Here is an 18,790-nt window from a genome sequence, read left to right on the forward strand (position 1 = left end):
ATAGGAACTGGATTGAAAGGAACTCCCACTGGCCAAATCTGCTACAATTTGATAACCAAAATAAAAAACAAGAGTACTGATTTAAAACTTCTCAAATAAAACAGGTATCCAAGAGTCTACAGTGATACCAATTTTTCTTAAAGGAATTTAAAATTGTAAAAAGTGAATGAGTGAATGAATAAATGAAAGGAGAAAGGAAAGTTCTTCCTTACCATACAGTGCCAACTAAGAAATACAAAATAAACAACAGAGTTAGACAATCATCATTTTAGTCACTACTCTGTGACCAGGAGAGTAATAACTGAATCAGGCAAGGGTCATAAATGGATACTAAAACTATTATGTCAGAGTCTGATAAGAAACAGAATTATTACATAGTTTTAAAGAATACTTCTACAGCTCACTTCAGTAATTAAAAAGGACACTGGTAACTACATAGGAGAAACTTGGCAGACCTCACTTTAGTCAGTGATCAGAGTTAATAACATGAATAATGAACAAACTGACATCACATGCCACCTGATGTGATGCATTGAGGACAAAATATCATTTATGTAGTAGTCCTGCCAAGAAAGTGAAACTAAAATTTAAACATGCAGATCAGGCAAAACTCAAGTAAGAACATTCTGTAAAATAACTAGTCTATACTCTTCAAAATGTCATGAAACATAAAGGCTCAGAAACAATTCCAGATTAAAGGAGACAAAAACAAAATAACAACTAAATGCAATGTATTATTCTGCATTGGGTCCTAGGCTGAAAAAAAACTGTTAAAGGTTCAGGTAGTTGTGGCATTTTTTTTTTTCTTCTGACCGAATCTCGTTCTATCACCCAGGCTGGAGTCCAGTGGCGCAATCTCGGCTCACTGCAAGGTCCTGTTCTTGGGTTTCTTGGGTTCAAGTGATTCGAGTGCCTCAGCCCCCTAAGTAGCTGGGATTACAGGGACATGCCACCACACCTGGCTAATTTTTGTAGTTTTAGTAGAGACAGGATTTTACCATGTAGGCCAGGCTGGTCTCAAACTCCTGACCTCAAGTGATCTACCCACCTTGGTCTACAAAGTGCTGGGATTACAGGTATGAGCCACCATGCCTGACCTAATATACATTTTGCATATGCATATTAACATATGTAACACACACATTGTATTTATAATATACTATATATTTGTATAATGTATATATCCATATATACATATATAAAATATGTATATTATATAATTATATAGTATATGTATATTTATATATTATATAATATATATACACACATATTATATACATATATGTATATATGAAAATTATATACATATATTATATATGATTATCATATATAATAATATATATGCAGAAATGTAAATAATAAATAATATAATATAATATAAAATAATATAAAGTGCAGAAATGTGGGAAAATATTGAAAATGGATTAGGTGAATTTTCTGTAACATTTCTATAATTTGATTTTTAAAAAATTATTAGAATAGGTAATTTCTTTTTGGTCTGCCACATATTTTTTACTTTTTAGATATTAAAAAAAAAATTTTTTTGAGATGGGAGTTTTGTTAGTTGCCCAGGCTGGAGTGTAATGGTGTGATCTCAGCTCACTGCAACCTCTGCCTCCTGGGTTCAAGCGATTCTCCTGCCTCAGCCTCCCAAGTAGCTGGGATAACAGACACGTGCCACCATGCCCGGCTAATTTCGTATTTTTAGTAGAGACAGCATTTTGCCATATTGGCCAGGCTGGTCTCGAACTTCTGTCCTTATGTGATCTGCCTGCCTCAGCCTCCCAAAAGGCTTGGATTACAGGCATGCGCCACCACGCCTGGCCAGTCTTCCACATATTCTAAAACTATAATGGTTAAAACAGTACTGGTATGATAAAAGATAAATCACTAGGAGGGGAAAAAAATAACACAAATACACAGGCGTACCCTGGATATAGCACAAGTTTACTCCCAGACATCACAAAAAAGCAAATTTTGTAATAAAGCAAGTCACAAAACCTTTGGTTTCGCAATGCATATAAAAGTGTGCAATAGCATTATGTCTGAAAAAACAATGTACACAGCTTAAGTAAAAAATATAATACTTCATGGCTACAAAATGCTAATGATCACCTGACTCTTCAGTGAGTCATAATTTTTTCAGTGGTGGAGGATCTTGCTTCAAATGTTAATGGCTGCTGACTTAACAGGGTGGTTGTTGAAGGTTGGTGTGGCTATGGCAATTTCTCAAGATGGCAGTGAAGTTTGCTGTATCAACAGATTCTTCCTTTCATAAAAGATTTCTCTGCAGCACTGATGCTGTTTGACAACATTTTCTTCACAGACCTTCTTTCAAAACTGGAGACAACCCTCTCACACCCTTATCACTGCTTTATCAACTACATTTATGTAATATCCTAAATTCTTCGTTGTCATTTTAACAATGTTCACAGCACCTTCACTAGGAGTAAATGCCATCTCTTTCATTGCTTATCCATAAGAAGCAACTCCTCATCTCTTCAAGTTTGAGCAGGAGATTGCAGCAACTCAGGCTCCACTTCTAATTCTAGTTCTCTTGCTATCTCCACTACATCTGAGTGACTTTCTTTACTTGTCTTAACCCCTCAAAGTCATCCATGAACACTGATATAAACTTCTTCCAAACTCCTGTTAATGCTGATAGTTGGACCTCCTCCCATGAATCACGAATTTCTTAATGGCGTCTAGAATGGTGAATCCTTCCCAAAAGTTTCTCAGACGCATCAGCGGAGTCACTTTCTATGGCAGCCATAAGACTTAACGCAATGTTTTTTTCTTAAATAATTAAGGCTTGAAAGTAAAAATTCCTTTTGCTGTGTTAGCAGTCATGAATCATGAGAGAAGTGTGACTCTTCCACTTGAACATTAAGAAACACTGTAGAGTTATTAAGTGGCCTAATTTCAATATTGTTTTGTCTCAGGGAATAGGGAGCCTGCGAGGGAAAGGGATTAGGGAAGGGCCTGTCATGGAGCAGTCAAAACACACACAACATTAATGGATTAAGTCCAGCATCTTATGTGGGAACAGTTCATAGTGCCCCAAAACAATTACAATAGAAACATCAAAGATTGCTGATCACCAATCACCATAACAGATTTAATACTAACAAAAAAGTCTGAAATAACCAAGATTTACCAAAATGTGACACAGAAACACTAAGTCGGCATATGCTTTTGGGAAAATGGCACTGATAGCCTTGCTTGATGCAGGGTTGCCGCAAACCTTCAATTTGAAAAAAACCACGCAATAAAGCAAAGCACACTAAAATGAGGTATGCCTGTGTAACAACTCAGTAAAGGAAGGCACTAGGAACTTCTAGTTGAACTGGTTATCATTTAAAAAAAAAAAAAAAAAAAAGTCAAGCATATAGACAATGTAGTCTCCCCAAACAGCTAGAAAGTTTTAAGGTATCCTCAAAACATTAAGAACAACTGAGGGTCAACAGTAATAAACATTTTGGTAGCTCTTCAGCACCCCTGCTCTAAAAGGTATTTTCTCTGAGTTCTTATTGTAAGCACACAGCTGGAACCTTAAAAAGTGAGCTTGCATGGTTGTATTAAGAAGTGGTTGAGGGTTGGGTGCAGTGGCTCATGCCCGAAATCCCAACACTTTGCGAAGCCAAGGCAAGCAGGTCAGTTGAGGTCGGGAGTTCAAGACCAGCCTGGCCAACATGGGGACACCTCGTCTCCACTAAAACTACAAAAACTAGCCCAGCGTGGTGACGCAGGCCTATAATTCCAGCTACTCAGGAGGACAAGGCGGAAGAATCGCTTGAACCCAGGAGGTAGAGGTCACAGTGAGCAGAGACCACGCCACTGCACTCCAGCCTGTGTGACAGAGTGAGACTCCATCTCAAACAAACAAAAAAGAAGTGGTTAAATATAGAATTTCTGTATTTTCAACAGTATCTTAAGAGATATTTATCAGAGCTGCTAAAATGAACAAGAGTACAATCTAGTCATATTTGAGTCATGCACTCAAACTTCATACACATGGTTAAAAATATGTGTTTAAGAAATTAACAAACTTAAAGCCACAAAACCTTTTTTTTTGAGATGGAGTCTCTCGCTCTGTCACCCAGGCTGGAGTGCAGTGGTGCAATCTCGGCTCATTGCAACCTCTGCCTGCTGGCTTCAAGCGATTCTCCTGCCTCACCCTCCCGAGTAGCTGGGACTACAGGCGCCCGCCACCGTGCCCGGCTAATTTTTGTATTTTTAGTAGAGACAGGGTTTCGCCATATTGGCCAGGCTGGTCTTGAACTCCTGGCCTTGTGATCCGCCCACCTTGGCCTCCCAAAGTGCTGGGATTACAGGTGTGAGCCACCGCGCCCAGCCCCTAAAGCCACAAAACTTTTAATGTCACATAAGTATGCTCTTTTATCCAACAATAAAAATGGAGGAAATAAGACATATGCAATGAACATAAGCAACAGAAAACAAAAATAACAATAGAAGACAACATTGTGAAGCTGTCATGAGTCAGTACTAGGACAATAATGATGGTATGGTAAGTCTAAAAATTTTGATACAGTAGATGAAACAGAGATGTACACTTATTCTCTACCTGGAGAAAGAGAAAAGGATAAAAAGAATATCTTAACTCTCTCATTCACTTTCAAATTAGAAGCATGGCTTGAAAATATGAGTGAATTTTATTTAGGCTGCTGGTCTGAGATAAAGAGAGGATGGGAAGTTGGTGTCAGCAACACATTTTAAAAAAGACAGGGTAAAGTATTTAGTGTCTTTTCACAAACTACAATAAGAACGCCTAACATAATCAGGGACATTTGTGGGGACCAAGAAAATGACTAATGTTATGCAATTCAAATGAATTAATCACAGCAATAATAAAGTACTGTTTTCATAATTAACTTTTTTTTTTTTTTTTTTTTTTGAGACAGAGTCTCACTCTGTCGCCAAGGCTGAAGTGCAGTGGCATCATCTTGGCTCACTGCAACCTCTGCCTCCCAGGTTTAAGCGATTCTCCAGCTTCAGCCTCCCAAGTAGCTGGGGACTACAGGCGCATGCCACTGCATCTAGCTAATTTTTAAATTTTTAGTAGAGATGGGGTTTCACCATGTTGGCCAGGTTGGTCTCGAACTTCTGACCTCAGGTGATTCACCCTGCCTTGACCTCCCAAAGGGCTGGGATTATAGGCATGAACCACTGCGCTCAGCCCATGATTAACTTTTAATATAAGATTATTATTTTATCTGTTGAAATTCTTACTGCTTTAGAGCAATAAAGTATCATCTAAGCATTCTATATTACCAAATGGAAATGAATGAGATAACCCCTAAATACTACCTACACTTAATGATGGAGTTGATATTTTGGTCTACATGAATGTCTACAGTGTACAGAATAACTCCTTCCTTTCTCATACTGAATCAAGTAGAGTAATTATTCTACCGAAGTCTTTTTCAGATTAGGCAAAATTTGTTGAATTCCTGCCCCTTCTACTCTAACTTGTATATATGAGTGTACAAAGGTCTAAAGTCTATTAAAGGCTGCCATGTTAATTTATGGTTCTAATATAAAAACTAAGCCATGCTTAATGTGATTAATACCTAGAACAGGGCTGGAATATACCCATCATCAATTTTCATTACATAATGAATAAACTGAAAGTTTTAAAATTGCTGCCATAGATATTAATGGTATTTTTCCTAAGAGAGCAAAGTCTACCTTAACATTAACATTTTTACGGTATGTTATAGCAAAAGTTTTCTATTTTTTCTACTCTAACACATAAGCCGATATAATATACTTATCAGTAATATTCAATTACTATAGCAATAATTCTCTCAAAAGAGGCAGCTGCCCTAAGAATTATCAACTATTTTCTATAAAAGGCTTCTGATAATCATATGACTTCAGAAAAACTTAACTTTCTAGAGTCATACAGAAGGAATATCAATAAACTCCTACCTGTTCTGGCATGGCTCCATGTTCAATTCCAGTCTTCAATAATCTGTAGCAATTACCAAAGAGATCCCATTTTGTGAGATCATGTGCACTGAAATAAACAAAAATGCATTTGTTTTATTCTAGAATGGAAAGAAATTTAAATTTGAGCTCAGTTCAAGTGAGTGGAAAAATAAAATAATTTCATTTCGGTTGGGCACAGTGGCTCACGCCTGTAATTCCAGCACTTTAGGAGGCCACAGCTGGCAAATTACTTGAGGTCAGGAGTTTGAGACCAGCCTGGCCAACATGGTGAAACCCCGTCTCTACTAAAAATACACACACAAAAATTAGTTGGGCATGGTGGTGCATGCCTGTAGTCCCAGCTACTTGGGAGGCCGAGGCAGGAGAATCACTTGAACCCAGGACACAGAGCAGTGAAACAAGATTGCACCACTGCACTCCAGTGTGGGTAACTGAGCAAGACTCTGTCTCAGGAAAAAAAAAAAAAATTTTTTTCATTTCCATAAAGGGAATGCTCATTAAATGCTCAAATGTGAAAGAAAGGTAGAAAGGAAAAGGAAATAAAAAGAGATGATTCTAAGAATTTATTAAAGAAATCAACAAAAACAAAACCTCACATATTTAACTCAAAGTTTCTACCACGTGGTTTAAGCTCACATTCTATTCCATATATGGATAAACTCCCTTTATTGTATATATAAAAGTACCTTTTTTGTTTTATTTTTATTTTTTTTAAGACAGGGTCTCGCTCTGTCGCCTAGGCTGGAGTACAGTGGCAAGATCTCGGCTCACTGCAATCTCTGCCTCCTGGGTTCAAGAGATTCTCATGCCTCAGCCTCCTGAGTAGCTGGGACTACAGGCGTGTGCCATGACACCTGGCTAATTTTTATATTTTTGTAGAGATGGGGTTTCACCATGTTGGCCAGGCTGGTCTTGAACTCCTCGACTCAAGAGATCCACCCGCCTTGGCCTCCCAAAATGCTGGGATTACAGGTGTGAGCCACCGCGTCAGGTCTATTTAAAAGTACATTTTAAAGAACTCCATTTACAATTTAAAAATAAAACCACACGCATATTTTTGAAAGAGAGATCTGTATTCCCAAAATGGAGATAAAGACAAAGGAAAGGAAAAATGGGAAAGCTCAAAAACTGCACTATAGCTATTTACTTGGGCTGAGGACTTACGAATGTGATAATGGTAAATTTTTATATTCTCATGAGCTCTACTACTAAAAATAGTCATTCTGACACTAGTAACTTCTGTTTTCAAATGACAGTTTTTTTTCTTTTAATAAAAGTTTGCTTTTCTAGGGAATTCTAAAAAAATTTACTTGTATATAAAGACTTAGATTTTGGAAACTGATTTTTAATTTTGAAGTACTGATCAGTGTAAAAACTATATTCAAACTCTCTTTGGACAACAAAGTTCTTTTTGTCCTTTCTTCATGGAGAAGACCGGCATATCTCATTACAAGGGAAGTGAAAATTACAATTTGACAACACAAATTTCAGTGATCTGAATCTTTCTTCCTTATTCAAATTCACCTGTTCTATTGACATAGTAAGAACACAATAACCAAGCATACAGGAACAATTCAGGAAAAAAGCTCACAAGAGTAACTCATGACTTTCCTGAAAATCTTATTTATTTTTGTCCTTTATGTTAACAAATAAAAATTAGTATATACTTATTGTATACAGCATGTTGCTTTGAAATATGTATAAACTGTGGAATGACTAAATTGAGCTAATTAACATATCGATTACTTCACACACTTATCATCTCTTTCTTGTGGTGAGAACACTTAAAATCCACTCTTAGTTGGGTGCAGTGGCTCATGCCTGTAATCCCAGCGCTTTAGGAGGCCAAGGGAGGAAAACTGCTTAAGCCCAAGAATTTAAGACTAGCCTGGGCAACATGGCGAAACCCTGTCTCTAGAAAAAATAAAAAAAATTAGCCCAGTGTGGTAGCATGTTCCTGTAGTTCCAGTTACTTGGGAGACTGAGGTAGGAGGATCCCTTGTACACAGGAAGTTGAGGCTGTAGTGAGCCATGACTGTGCCACTGCACTCCAGCCTGGGTGAGAGAGCAAGACTCTGTCACAAAATTTTTTTTTGAAAAAATAAAAATATTAAAATCTACTCTCTTGGCAATTTTCAAGAATATAACACATTGTTTTTAACTATAGTCACCATGTTGTACAACAGATGGGTTGAATTTATTACTCCTAACTGAAATTTTATATCCTTTGACCAATATAAGCCCAACTGTCCTCCAGATTTTCTTTCTTTCTTTTTATTTTTTTCTGAGATGGAGTTTTGCTCTTGTTGCCCAGGCTGGAGTACAATGGTACGATCTCTGCTCACTGCAACCTCTGCCTCCTGGGTTCGTGCAATTCTCCTGCCTCAGACCTCCCGAGTAGCTGGGATTACAGGCGCACACCACCACGCCCGGCTAATTTTTTGTATTTTTAGTTGAGACGGGGTTTCACCATGGCCAGGGTGGTCTTGAACTCCTGACCTCAGATGATCCACCTGCCTCGGCCTTCCAGAGTGCTGGGATTACCTGTAGCACTCTGGCTGATGAAATAAGCCTGTCTAATTTGTTAAATACTCATGGGCTTAAACTTTTACAGTATATATTCATTACATTAAATGACAGCTAAATCATTATAGTAAATACATTTTATACCTTAAGTAATTAGATGACAGGCCAGGCACGTCTGTAATCCCAGCACTTTGGGAGGTCAAGTGCCAGTGGATCGCTTGAGGTCAGGAGTTCAAGACCAGCCTAGCCAACATGGTGAAACCCATCTCCATTAAAAATATAAAAAGTAGCTGAGCATGGTGGTGCACACCTGTGGTCCCAGCTACTTGAGAGGCTAAGGCATAAGAATCACTTAAACCTGGGAGGCAGAGGTTGCAGTGATCCGAGATGGCACCACTACATTCCAGTCTGGGCAAGAGAGTGAGACTGTGTCAAAAAAAAAAAAAAAAAAAAAAAAAAAAGTAGTTCAGTGATAGCAAAACATAAATTATATAATCATCAAGATAAATCCGAATAAAGGAAAAACATCTCAATATTCCTCTAAAATTTCCATTTTTAAAAAAACATCTATTTTGTTTTAATTGAGATAGGATCTGCCTATTGCCCAGGCTGGTCTCAAACTCGTGGGGCTCAAGCAATCCACCTCCCTTGGCTTCCCAAAATGCTGGGATTATAGGTGTGAGTCATCACACCAGGCCTAAAATTCCCATTGTTATTAATGTCAAACACAACAGTCAGTCACTGTGTGCTGGCTGTTACATGTCATTCACTGAATCTATTTTATCTTTCTGTTGTTATTGAGATCAGATCTCACCATACTGCCCATGCTGAAGTGCAGTGGCTATTCACAGGTACTATCATGGGCCAGTGCCATGATCAAGCGCAGCCTTGAACTCCTGGGCTCAAGTGATCTTCCTTCCTCAACCTCCTCAGTGGCTGGGATCATAGCTCTGTGCCTGCACACTTGGGTTACTACATTTACTTTATTTATTTTTTGAGACAGCCTGTTGCCCAGGCTGGAGTGCAGAGGCACGATCGCGGCTCACTGCAACCCCCACCTCCTGGGTTCAAGTGATTCTCCTGCGTCTCCTGCCTCAGCCTCCTGAGCAGCTGAGACCACAGGTGCACACTCTCATGCCCAATTTTTGTGTTTTTTGTACAGACAGGGTTTTGCCAGGCTGGTCTCCAATTCCTGGCTTCAAGCAATCTGCCCACCTCGGCCTCTCAAAGTGTTGGGGTTACAGGCATGAGCCACCTCGTTGCCTTTACTTTAAATAAAATAACGTACTTGTGAAAAGAAGTTAACCGCTTTAATGTAGAAAGAACATTGTAAATATCATCATCATCAGCTTCTTCTCCCTATAAAAAAAAGGAAACATCACATCATTACCACAACTTTACTCACATTATAGTATATTACTATTTACTGCCTATTCTTTTAAATTATATAAATAGTATATATTCATTGTAGATCCATAATACAAATAAGCAAAAAGGCAAAAACACCCATAACTCTAACAACCTAGAAATAATTTCTGCATTTTAAATGTTGTGATAAACATGACTTTGAAAAGCTTTCTGATTAATACTATAAGATAAAACCCTTTAAAATTTCTAAGTGAAAGGTATGTACTTGAAAGACTTTCAATGATTATTTCCAATATTTTATTGTCAGTCACTTTTGTAGCTTGAAAATCATAATGAATGAAAAATCATAATGGTTGAGTTCCAATAGTAGGAAAGAGTCTTTTATAAATCAGTTACGTGGTCATTAGAGCACAGAGAACTATGGAAGTCCCAGATTGCCTTATATAGATTGATGAGAGAGAGGGAAAGAGGAAGAAGTCACAGAAATAATTAGAAAATAAGCAATTGGGAGATGCTTGCTGATATCTTGGGCATACCATTGATAAGCAGGCATCCTTAAAAGCAGACTTAATTTGCATGCTCTATTCATTAGCATATCACAATAATTCAGCAATATTAAAATGTAAATAAGGTCCCAGAAATAGAAAATGAGTTAGGAAAAATTAGACTTTAAAGAGACTTTTTTTTGCTGGATGTGGTGGCTCGTGCCTGTAATCCCAGCACTTTGGGAGGCTGAGGTGGGCAGATCACTTGAGATCAGGGGTTCAACACCAGCCTGGCCAACCTGGTGAAAGCCCGTTTCTACTAAAAATAAAAAAATTAGCTGAGCGTGGTGACAGGTGCCTGTAATCCCAGCTACTCCAGAGGCTGAGGCAGGAGAATCACTTGAACCTGGGAGGCAGAAGTTGCGGTGAGCAATGAGCTGAGATCGTGCCACTGCATTCTAGCCTGGGTGACAAAGCAAGACTCTGTCTCAAAAAAAAAAAAAAAAAAAAAAAAAAAAAAAAAAATTCTTGAAAGAGAAAAAAAATTCTAGTTTTTATGACAGATTTTTAGAATAAAAATAAGGCATAACCAAGGCTGATCTTTATAGAATACACAATTATAATAAGGTTGCTAAGTTTTGGAAGGGGCAGACAATTCTACTCGATTTCATTTTAAAATGAAAATGCTTTACACACTCAGCTATCTTAAATTCTTAGTCTATATTATTATATGTACACATTAACTTTAGAACAGACCTCTTGCAATAGGTCTTCCACAGAATGATTGAATCGATCTACAAACTCATCAATCAGCTGGCTTCGAGCTATGTCAACTCTGTTCTGGATGGTATATTCTTCACTGCATAAGATGCTATAGGTTTTACTGCAGGCTTCTAGAACATCTGATTCTACATGTTTCTCCACAACAAACTTAATCTGTTTTAATAAAGCATCCAGATGCTGAGAAGACAAAAAAAGAAAAACTAATATTTAGATTAATAAAAAATAAAAAATTAGCATCTGTCAAATAACAAATAAGCCTATAAGAGTACATGAAAATAATTCAGTTAATAAAACTATAATAGCTGAATTTCAATTTCACAGTATCATTACCTTTTCCATTCTACCTGTGCTGTAGATTTCTAAATCAAAATACTGTGGGATCTGTAGCAAGTTTGCTACCTTCTCTGCATCTGCAGAATACTAGAAGGAGAAGAAGCAAAGAAAAATACAGTAACTACTTTAATAGTACAATGAAAGCAAACTCAGTGACATAACAAAACTGTAAATGAAACTGTACCTTTGACAGTAACATAGGAAGTGTAATAATAAAATGTTCAGTCAATTTGTTTCTATCATCAATTTGAGTTTTCCTTTCTTTGGCAGTTAGCACCTAGAAATAAAGTCGGAAAAGAATTAAAGGGTGTTGTGCTAAATTATAAATCCAAAATGTTACATATATATATTGATGAAGCACTGGCAAATAATATAACCAAAAATTTAAGAGAGGCTTAATGACTGAAACAAATACATGAAAATTTATGCAAATTTTTACATAACATGCACTACTACCTTATCAAACAGCTAAAGTTTGGGCGAATTGCTATCTGTTTATGTCAAATAAAAATATACACATTTTAATAAAACCATAGTTACCATTATTAAAATACTGAAACCAATCAAACCCAATTTTTCTAGGGTTTTAATCTCAACGTGTTAACAGTGATCTTCCTATGTTAAATATACATACACTTTTTAAAGTAATGCTTTTTAAATACCAACAGAAGTTAATATATTCTCACTTATTTTTAAAGCATACACTAATAATATCTCTGGATTCATTTACATTTGAGTCTCCTTGTAACTAAGCTCATAAATCTGTTATACAGCAATCAACAAAAAAGAGTATAGTTTGTGCTCATAGAACAAATTTAAGCTGACAATGCTCATCACTTTAGCCTGTATCCAACTTGTGAAACCAGAGGTGACTCCAAAAATAAAATATTAAAATGCAAACTCAGTTTAACATAATAATTTCCCCTAAGTATTCTGCATTTTATTATCTTGAAGGGCTTTGCCATCATAATGTCGAATTGTTTTACAGAACAGGAACATTCCAATATAAATTGCCACTTTATAAATGTGAACCCCAATGTTTAAGAATATGTGCAAGAAGTAATAGCACTGCCTATTTGTTGTTCAGTCTTTTTTTTTTTATTTTTATTTTTGAGACAGAGTCTTGCTCTGTCACCCAGGCTGGAGTGCAGTGGCACGATCTCGGCTCCCTGCAACCTCTGCCTCCTGGGTTCAAGTGATTCTCCTGCGTCAGCCTCCTGAGTAGCTGGTACTATGGGTCTGTGCCACCATGCCTGGCTAATTTTTGTATTTTTGTAGAGATGAGGTTTTACCATGTTGACGAGGCTGGTCTCAAACTCCTAACTTCAAGTGATCCACCACGCCCAACCTTGTTGTTCAATCTTTTAAGCATTTAAAATAATCACCTGTGAATGATCTACCAACCACTGTGTTTAGCTCTGCACAAAGCAATTAAGGGAACTACATGTATGTCTAGGAATGTATTCAAGATATTGAAAAGTCTTGAAATTCATTTGACAATGTATGAAACGTCTAAGGATGCTGATTTCAGGGAAATGCTATTTTTGATGGCACGATCTTTTTATTTATTTATTTATTTTTGAGACGAAGTCTCGTTGTGACACCCAGGCTGGAGTGCAATGGTGCGATATTGGCTCACGGCAACCTCCACTTTGCTTCCTGGGTTTGAGCGATTCTCCTGCCTTAGCCGCCCAAGCAGCTGGGACTACAGGTGCGTACCACTATGTCCGGCTAAGTTTTGTATTTTTGGTACAGACAGGTTTTCCCCATATTGGCCAGGCTGGTCTAACTCCTGACCGCAAGTGATCCGCCCACTTCGGCCTTTCAAAATGCTGGGATTACAGGCATGAGCCACTGCACCCAGCCTGAGTGGTCATTTTGTTAGACACGCTACACACTTGAACTCATCTAGTCCTCAAAATACCTCTGAGGGGATAACAAAAATGGTATGACACCTATGAAGAAGGAATTTGCCAACATCTAACAAAATTGTACACATATTTTTCCTCTGACCTAGCAGTACCAATTCTATCTCACCAACACACCTGGTACAAGTAATGAGATATGCATACGATTATTCATTCTTTTTTTTTTTTTTTTTCTGAGACGGAGTCTCGCTCTGTTGCCAGGCTGGAGTGCAGTACTGCAATCTCAGCTCACTGCAACCTCTGACTCGCTGGTTCAAGAGATTCTCCTGTCTCAGCCTCCCGAGTAGCTGGGATTACAGGCACGCACCACCATACCCAGCTAATTTTTGTATTTTTAGTAGAGACGGGGTTTCATGTTGGCCAGGATGGTCTCAATCTCCCGACCTCGTGATCTGCCCACCTCGGCCTCCTAAAGTGTTGGGATTACAGGCGTGAGCCACCATGTCCAGCTGATTATTCATTATTTCTAGTAGCAAAAGACTAGCAACAGTCCAAAAGACTGTGCATAGGTGAACTTTCAGTAGTGCATCCATCTAATAGACACTATACAACCAGAAGAAAATGAAGACCTCCAAATAAAGATATGAACTGATTTCCAGGATACACTGCTAAAAAAAAGAAAGGTATAGAATAGTGTATAAAGTATACTATCTTTAGTAAAAGATTAGGGGGTGAGTGGAATGGGAAATATGAATACATATATCTGTATGTGTACATGCCTTTACCTATTTGTGCAAAATGAAACACCTGAAGAATAAACCAGAAACGAATAAAAATGGTTACTAATAAGAATGAGGTGTAGAGAAAGGTATATAAATAAGACTTCTCTCACTACATCTTTTCACATGTTTTTGACTTTTTAACTATGTAAATGTTTTACCTATTTCAAAAAAATAAGTTTGGGAAAAAACTCATAAATTTGAAGAGGTAAAACCCCTGTTAGGCTAAATTTAGGTCAAATATAAAAATGAATGTATGATTTAAATGTATATACATAAATATACATTTATTACTCTGTCTACTAAAAGTACCTAGCAGAAATCATAAGCAATTAACAGTAAGTACATTCTCTTAACTGAGTACCAGTATTTTAATCTTTAAATACTACTCTGTATTAAAAGGAACCATGGCTCATTGGAGAAATGGCTGATTCTTGTGCTAGTGTGGAATCTAAAATTCAAGTAAATCTCAATGATCCCTACCTTCCTTGTATTCATGCCCTTATACAACCTCGTCCTACAATGTATAAAGCTGACTTGTATAACCAATAGGATATTTTGAAAATGATATTGTGTAATTTTTGAGGTTATGTTATAAAAGACATGGCAGTGTCTACCTTATTCTTTTGGATCATTCACTCTAGGAAAAGTCAGCAGCCATGTCATGAAAACATTCAAACAGTCCTATAGAGAAACCCACATGGTGAAGCACTAAGATCTACCAATGGTCAGCACTAACTTGTAAGCCATTGTGGAAGTAGATTCTGTAATTCCAAGTCAAGTCTTCAGATGCTAAAGCCCAGGCTAACGTCTTGACTGCAACCCTATGGAAGCCCCTAAGCCAAAAGAATAGTTAAGCTCTTCCAAAATTTCTGATCTACAGAAACTGTATGAGATAATAAAGGCTTATTATTTCACACATCTTTAACTTTGGAGTAATTTGTTACACTGCAATAGATAACTACTCAAGCAGTAAAGGTAGAAAGTGAACCTGGGGCATCTTGTTTCCCAAGAAAGCAAGAAAGTAATTAAAAAAGAAGAAGATATGTGAAAAGGACAATAAATTAGTATGAAGGGGCTTATCACTAGTCAAAGGTGGGACAGCACATAATTTAAAGACTATTAAGGAAAATTTCAGAAACATTCAAAAGCAGAACAATAACCATTAGCCCTGTCATTCTTGTTTCATTAATTCTCCTGCAGTTTTTTTTTTCCCCCAAGGCATTTTAGGGCATATCCTTGCACATTTGTCCCTTGAACAACAGTTTGGAACTACATGGTTCATTTATATACAGATTTTTTTCAATAAACATATTGGAAAATTTTTTGGATATCTGCAACAATTAAAAAAAAAAAAACTTGCAGACAAGCCATGTAGCCTATTGGAAAACCAAAGCAAATTTAGATTCATCATGATGTATAAAATATATGTAGATATTTAACATTCACTACTATAAAATATATACGAATCTATTGTAAGAACTTAACATTTATTAAAACTTACGCACACACTTACAGGCTGTACATGGCACCATTTGCACATGACAGCAATGTGAATAAAGATATAGTATTATGGCTGGGAGTGGTGGCTCACGCCTGTAATCCCAGCACTTTGGGAGGCTGAGACAGACAGATCACTGGACATCAGGAGTTCAAGAGCAGTCTGGCCAACATAATGAAACCCCAACTCCAGTAAAAAATATAGGTCGAGCATGGTGGCTCACGCCTGTAACCCCAGCACTTTGGGAGGCTGAGGCGGCGGATCATGAGGTCAGGAGATGGAGACCATCCTGGCTAATACGGTGAAATCCCGCCTCTACTAAAAATACACGCCTCTACTAAAAATTAGCTGGGCGTGGTGGTGGTCACCTGTAGTCCCAGCTACTTGGGAGGCTGAGGCAGGAGAAGGGCGTGAACCTGGGAGGCGGAGCTTGCAGTAAGCCGAGATCACGCCACAGCACTCCAGCCTGGGCGACAAAGTGAGACTCCGTGTCTGAAAAAAAAAAAGAAAAAAGGCTGGGCGCAGTGACTTACGCCTGTAATTCCAGCACTTTGGGAGGCCAAGACGGGTGGATCACGAGGTCAGGAGATCGAGAACATCCTGGCTAACACGGTGAAACCCCGTCTCTACTAACAATACAAAAAATTAGCCGGGCGCAGTGGCCGGCGCCTGCAGTCCCAGCTACTCAGGAGGCTGGGGCAGGAGAATGGCCTGAACTTGGGAGGCGTAACTTGTAGTGAGCCGCGATCGCGCCACTGCATTCCAGCCTGGGGGATAGAGTGAGACTCCGTCTCAAAAAAAAAAAAGAAAAAAAAAATACAAAAACTAGTGGGGTGTGATGGCACGCGCATGTAATCCCACCTGCTCGGGAGGCTGAGGCAGGAGAATCGCTTGAACCCGGGAGGCAGAGGTTGAAGTGAGCTGAGATCACACGACTGCACTCCTGCCTGGGTAACAGAGCGAGACTCCATCTCAAAAAAAGAAAAAAAAAGAAAAAAAAAGATATCGCATTAATCATAAGTGTACAGAATCAACTATAGTATACATTCCACTACAATAATATTGTACACATCTACTGTTGCTATTGCAGTGAGCTCAAGTATTGCCAAGTATTAACTAAAAAAGTCCCATGACACTAATCATCTTTGCATGAACAGTTGGTCTCTCCAGTGAATTGTGTATCACAGTCAAAAGTGATCTTGTGGTTCTCACTTATCATGTTTAGTGCAATACCATAAACCCTGAATAACATCATGGGACCCATATGTGCTACTAGTGATGCTGGAAGTGTTCCCAAGAAGCAGAGAAAAGTTATTACAAGAAAAAATTTAAAGAAAAAAATTAAATTGCTTGATATGTCTGTAGCCACAGTTGCCCACCATTTCAAGATAAATGAATCCAGTATAAGGACCACTGTAAAAAAAAAAAAAAAGAAAAAATTTCGTAAAGCCATCACTGCTATACTAGCAGGTGCAAAAACCATTGTACCTTTTGGAAAATACCTTTTTATTTCACATTAAAAGTACAGCTTATATATGGTGCAGAATTGCTACAAAAAAGGCACACCTATACTCATATGATTCAAAAAGAGTAAAGTCATATAATGACAACTTAAAGCAAAAGGAAGGTGAAGGTTACAAAGCTGGAGAATTTAAAGCCAGCAAAGGATAGTTTGATAATTTTAGAAAGAGGTTTCACTTTAAAAATGTTAAGAGAACAGGAAAAAGAGTTTCTGCTGACCAAGAGGCAGCTGACCACTCTTCAAGATGCCATCAAGAAAATCACTAAAGAGAAAGGATATCTGCCTGCACAGGTTTTTTTTTTTTTGAGATGGAGTCTCACTCTGTCGCCCAGGCTGGAGTGCAGTGGCCAGATCTCAGCTCACTGCAAGCTCTGCCTCCCGGGTTTACGCCATTCTCCTGCCTCAGCCTCCCAAGTAGCTGGGAATATAGGCACCCGCCACCTCGCCCGGCTAGTTTTTTTGTATTTTTTAGTAGAGACAAGGTTTCACCGTGTTAGCCAGGATGGTCTTGATCTCCTGACCTTGTGATCCGCCCGCCTCGGCCTCCCAAAGTGCTGGGATTACAGGCTTGAGCCACCACGCCCGGCCTGCACAGGTTTTTAATGCAGATCAAAGTGCCCTACTCTGGGGGGAAAAAAATGCCACAAAGGACACTTATTAGTAAGGAAGAGAAGTGAGCACCACTTTAAAGCAAGAAGAAATAACATTAATCTACTCATTTGTGCAAATGAAGCTGGGTTTATGATCAGGATTGCCCTTATCTGTAAAGCTGCTAACCCTTAAAAGCCTTGAAGGGAAATGATAAACACCAGCTGCCAGTCTTTTTGGCCAGTAATGTGTAACAAGGAGGCCTGGACAACAAGAACCCCTTTTCTGGATTGGTTTCCACTGACGCTTTGTCCCTGAAGCCAGCAAGTACCTTGCCAGTAAGGGATTGCCTTTTAAAGTTATTCTGATAACGGACAATGCCCCTGACCAACCAGAACCCAGTAAGTTCAATGCCACAGGCATCAAAATGGTCTACTTGCTCCTAAACACAGTATCTCTAAATCAGCCGACAGATCGGGGGTTCATAGAACCCTTAAAAGTCATTAAACATACTACTCAAAGGAAAAGACTGTCAACACTATTGAAGAGAACCCTGATAGAATATCATGAAAGTCTGGAAGAATTACACCACTGAAAATGCCATTGTTGTTTTAAAGTCATCAAGTCCCCCCAAAAATAAATACCTGTTGGAGAAAACTGTCCAGACGTTATGTATGATTTCACAGAACTTATGACAGAACCAATCAAGAAACACATCAGAGATTATGGTTATAGTATAAAATGTGGGGAATGAAAGACTTCAAGATATAGATCTTAGAGAAATTAGAGAGCAAATAGACACCAGCCAGGAATGATGGCTCACGTCTGTAATCCCAGCACTTTGGGATGCCAAGGTGGGAGAATCACCTGAGGTCAGGAGTTCGAGACCAGCCTGGCCAACATGGTGAAACCCCATATCTACTACAAATAAAGAAAATTAGCTGGGCATGGTGGCACATGCCTGTAAAACCCAGCTACTCGAGAGGCTAAGGCAGGAGAATTGCTTGAACCCATGAGGCAGAGGCTGCAGTGAGCCCAGAGAGCATCACTGCACTCCAGCCTGG

The 18,790-nt window shown here is 38.4% G+C and overlaps 1 protein-coding gene across 14 annotated transcripts in view; it reads right to left on the reverse strand.

The window, feature by feature from the left end:
- The window catches only part of STAG1 (STAG1 cohesin complex component), a 402,189-nt gene that overhangs the window by 74,337 nt on the left and 309,062 nt on the right, over nucleotides 1–18,790 (reverse strand). For 11 of the 14 annotated variants that reach the window (XM_074031098.1, XM_074031099.1, XM_065539957.2 and 8 more), the window contains 5 exons: nucleotides 11,653–11,745; nucleotides 11,466–11,555; nucleotides 11,109–11,312; nucleotides 9,788–9,858; nucleotides 5,953–6,040 (listed from right to left, as the gene is read on the reverse strand). In XM_074031098.1, the coding sequence (XP_073887199.1) occupies nucleotides 5,953–6,040; nucleotides 9,788–9,858; nucleotides 11,109–11,312; nucleotides 11,466–11,555; nucleotides 11,653–11,745 (546 nt within the window). The remainder of the gene's footprint in view (nucleotides 1–5,952; nucleotides 6,041–9,787; nucleotides 9,859–11,108; nucleotides 11,313–11,465; nucleotides 11,556–11,652; nucleotides 11,746–18,790) is intronic. The other 3 variants (XM_074031097.1, XM_045385127.3, XM_074031096.1) reach the window with 1 other exon arrangement.

The sequence above is a fragment of the Macaca fascicularis genome, chromosome 2 (assembly GCF_037993035.2).
Source record: "Macaca fascicularis isolate 582-1 chromosome 2, T2T-MFA8v1.1".
NCBI classification, from domain to species: Eukaryota; Metazoa; Chordata; class Mammalia; order Primates; family Cercopithecidae; genus Macaca; species Macaca fascicularis.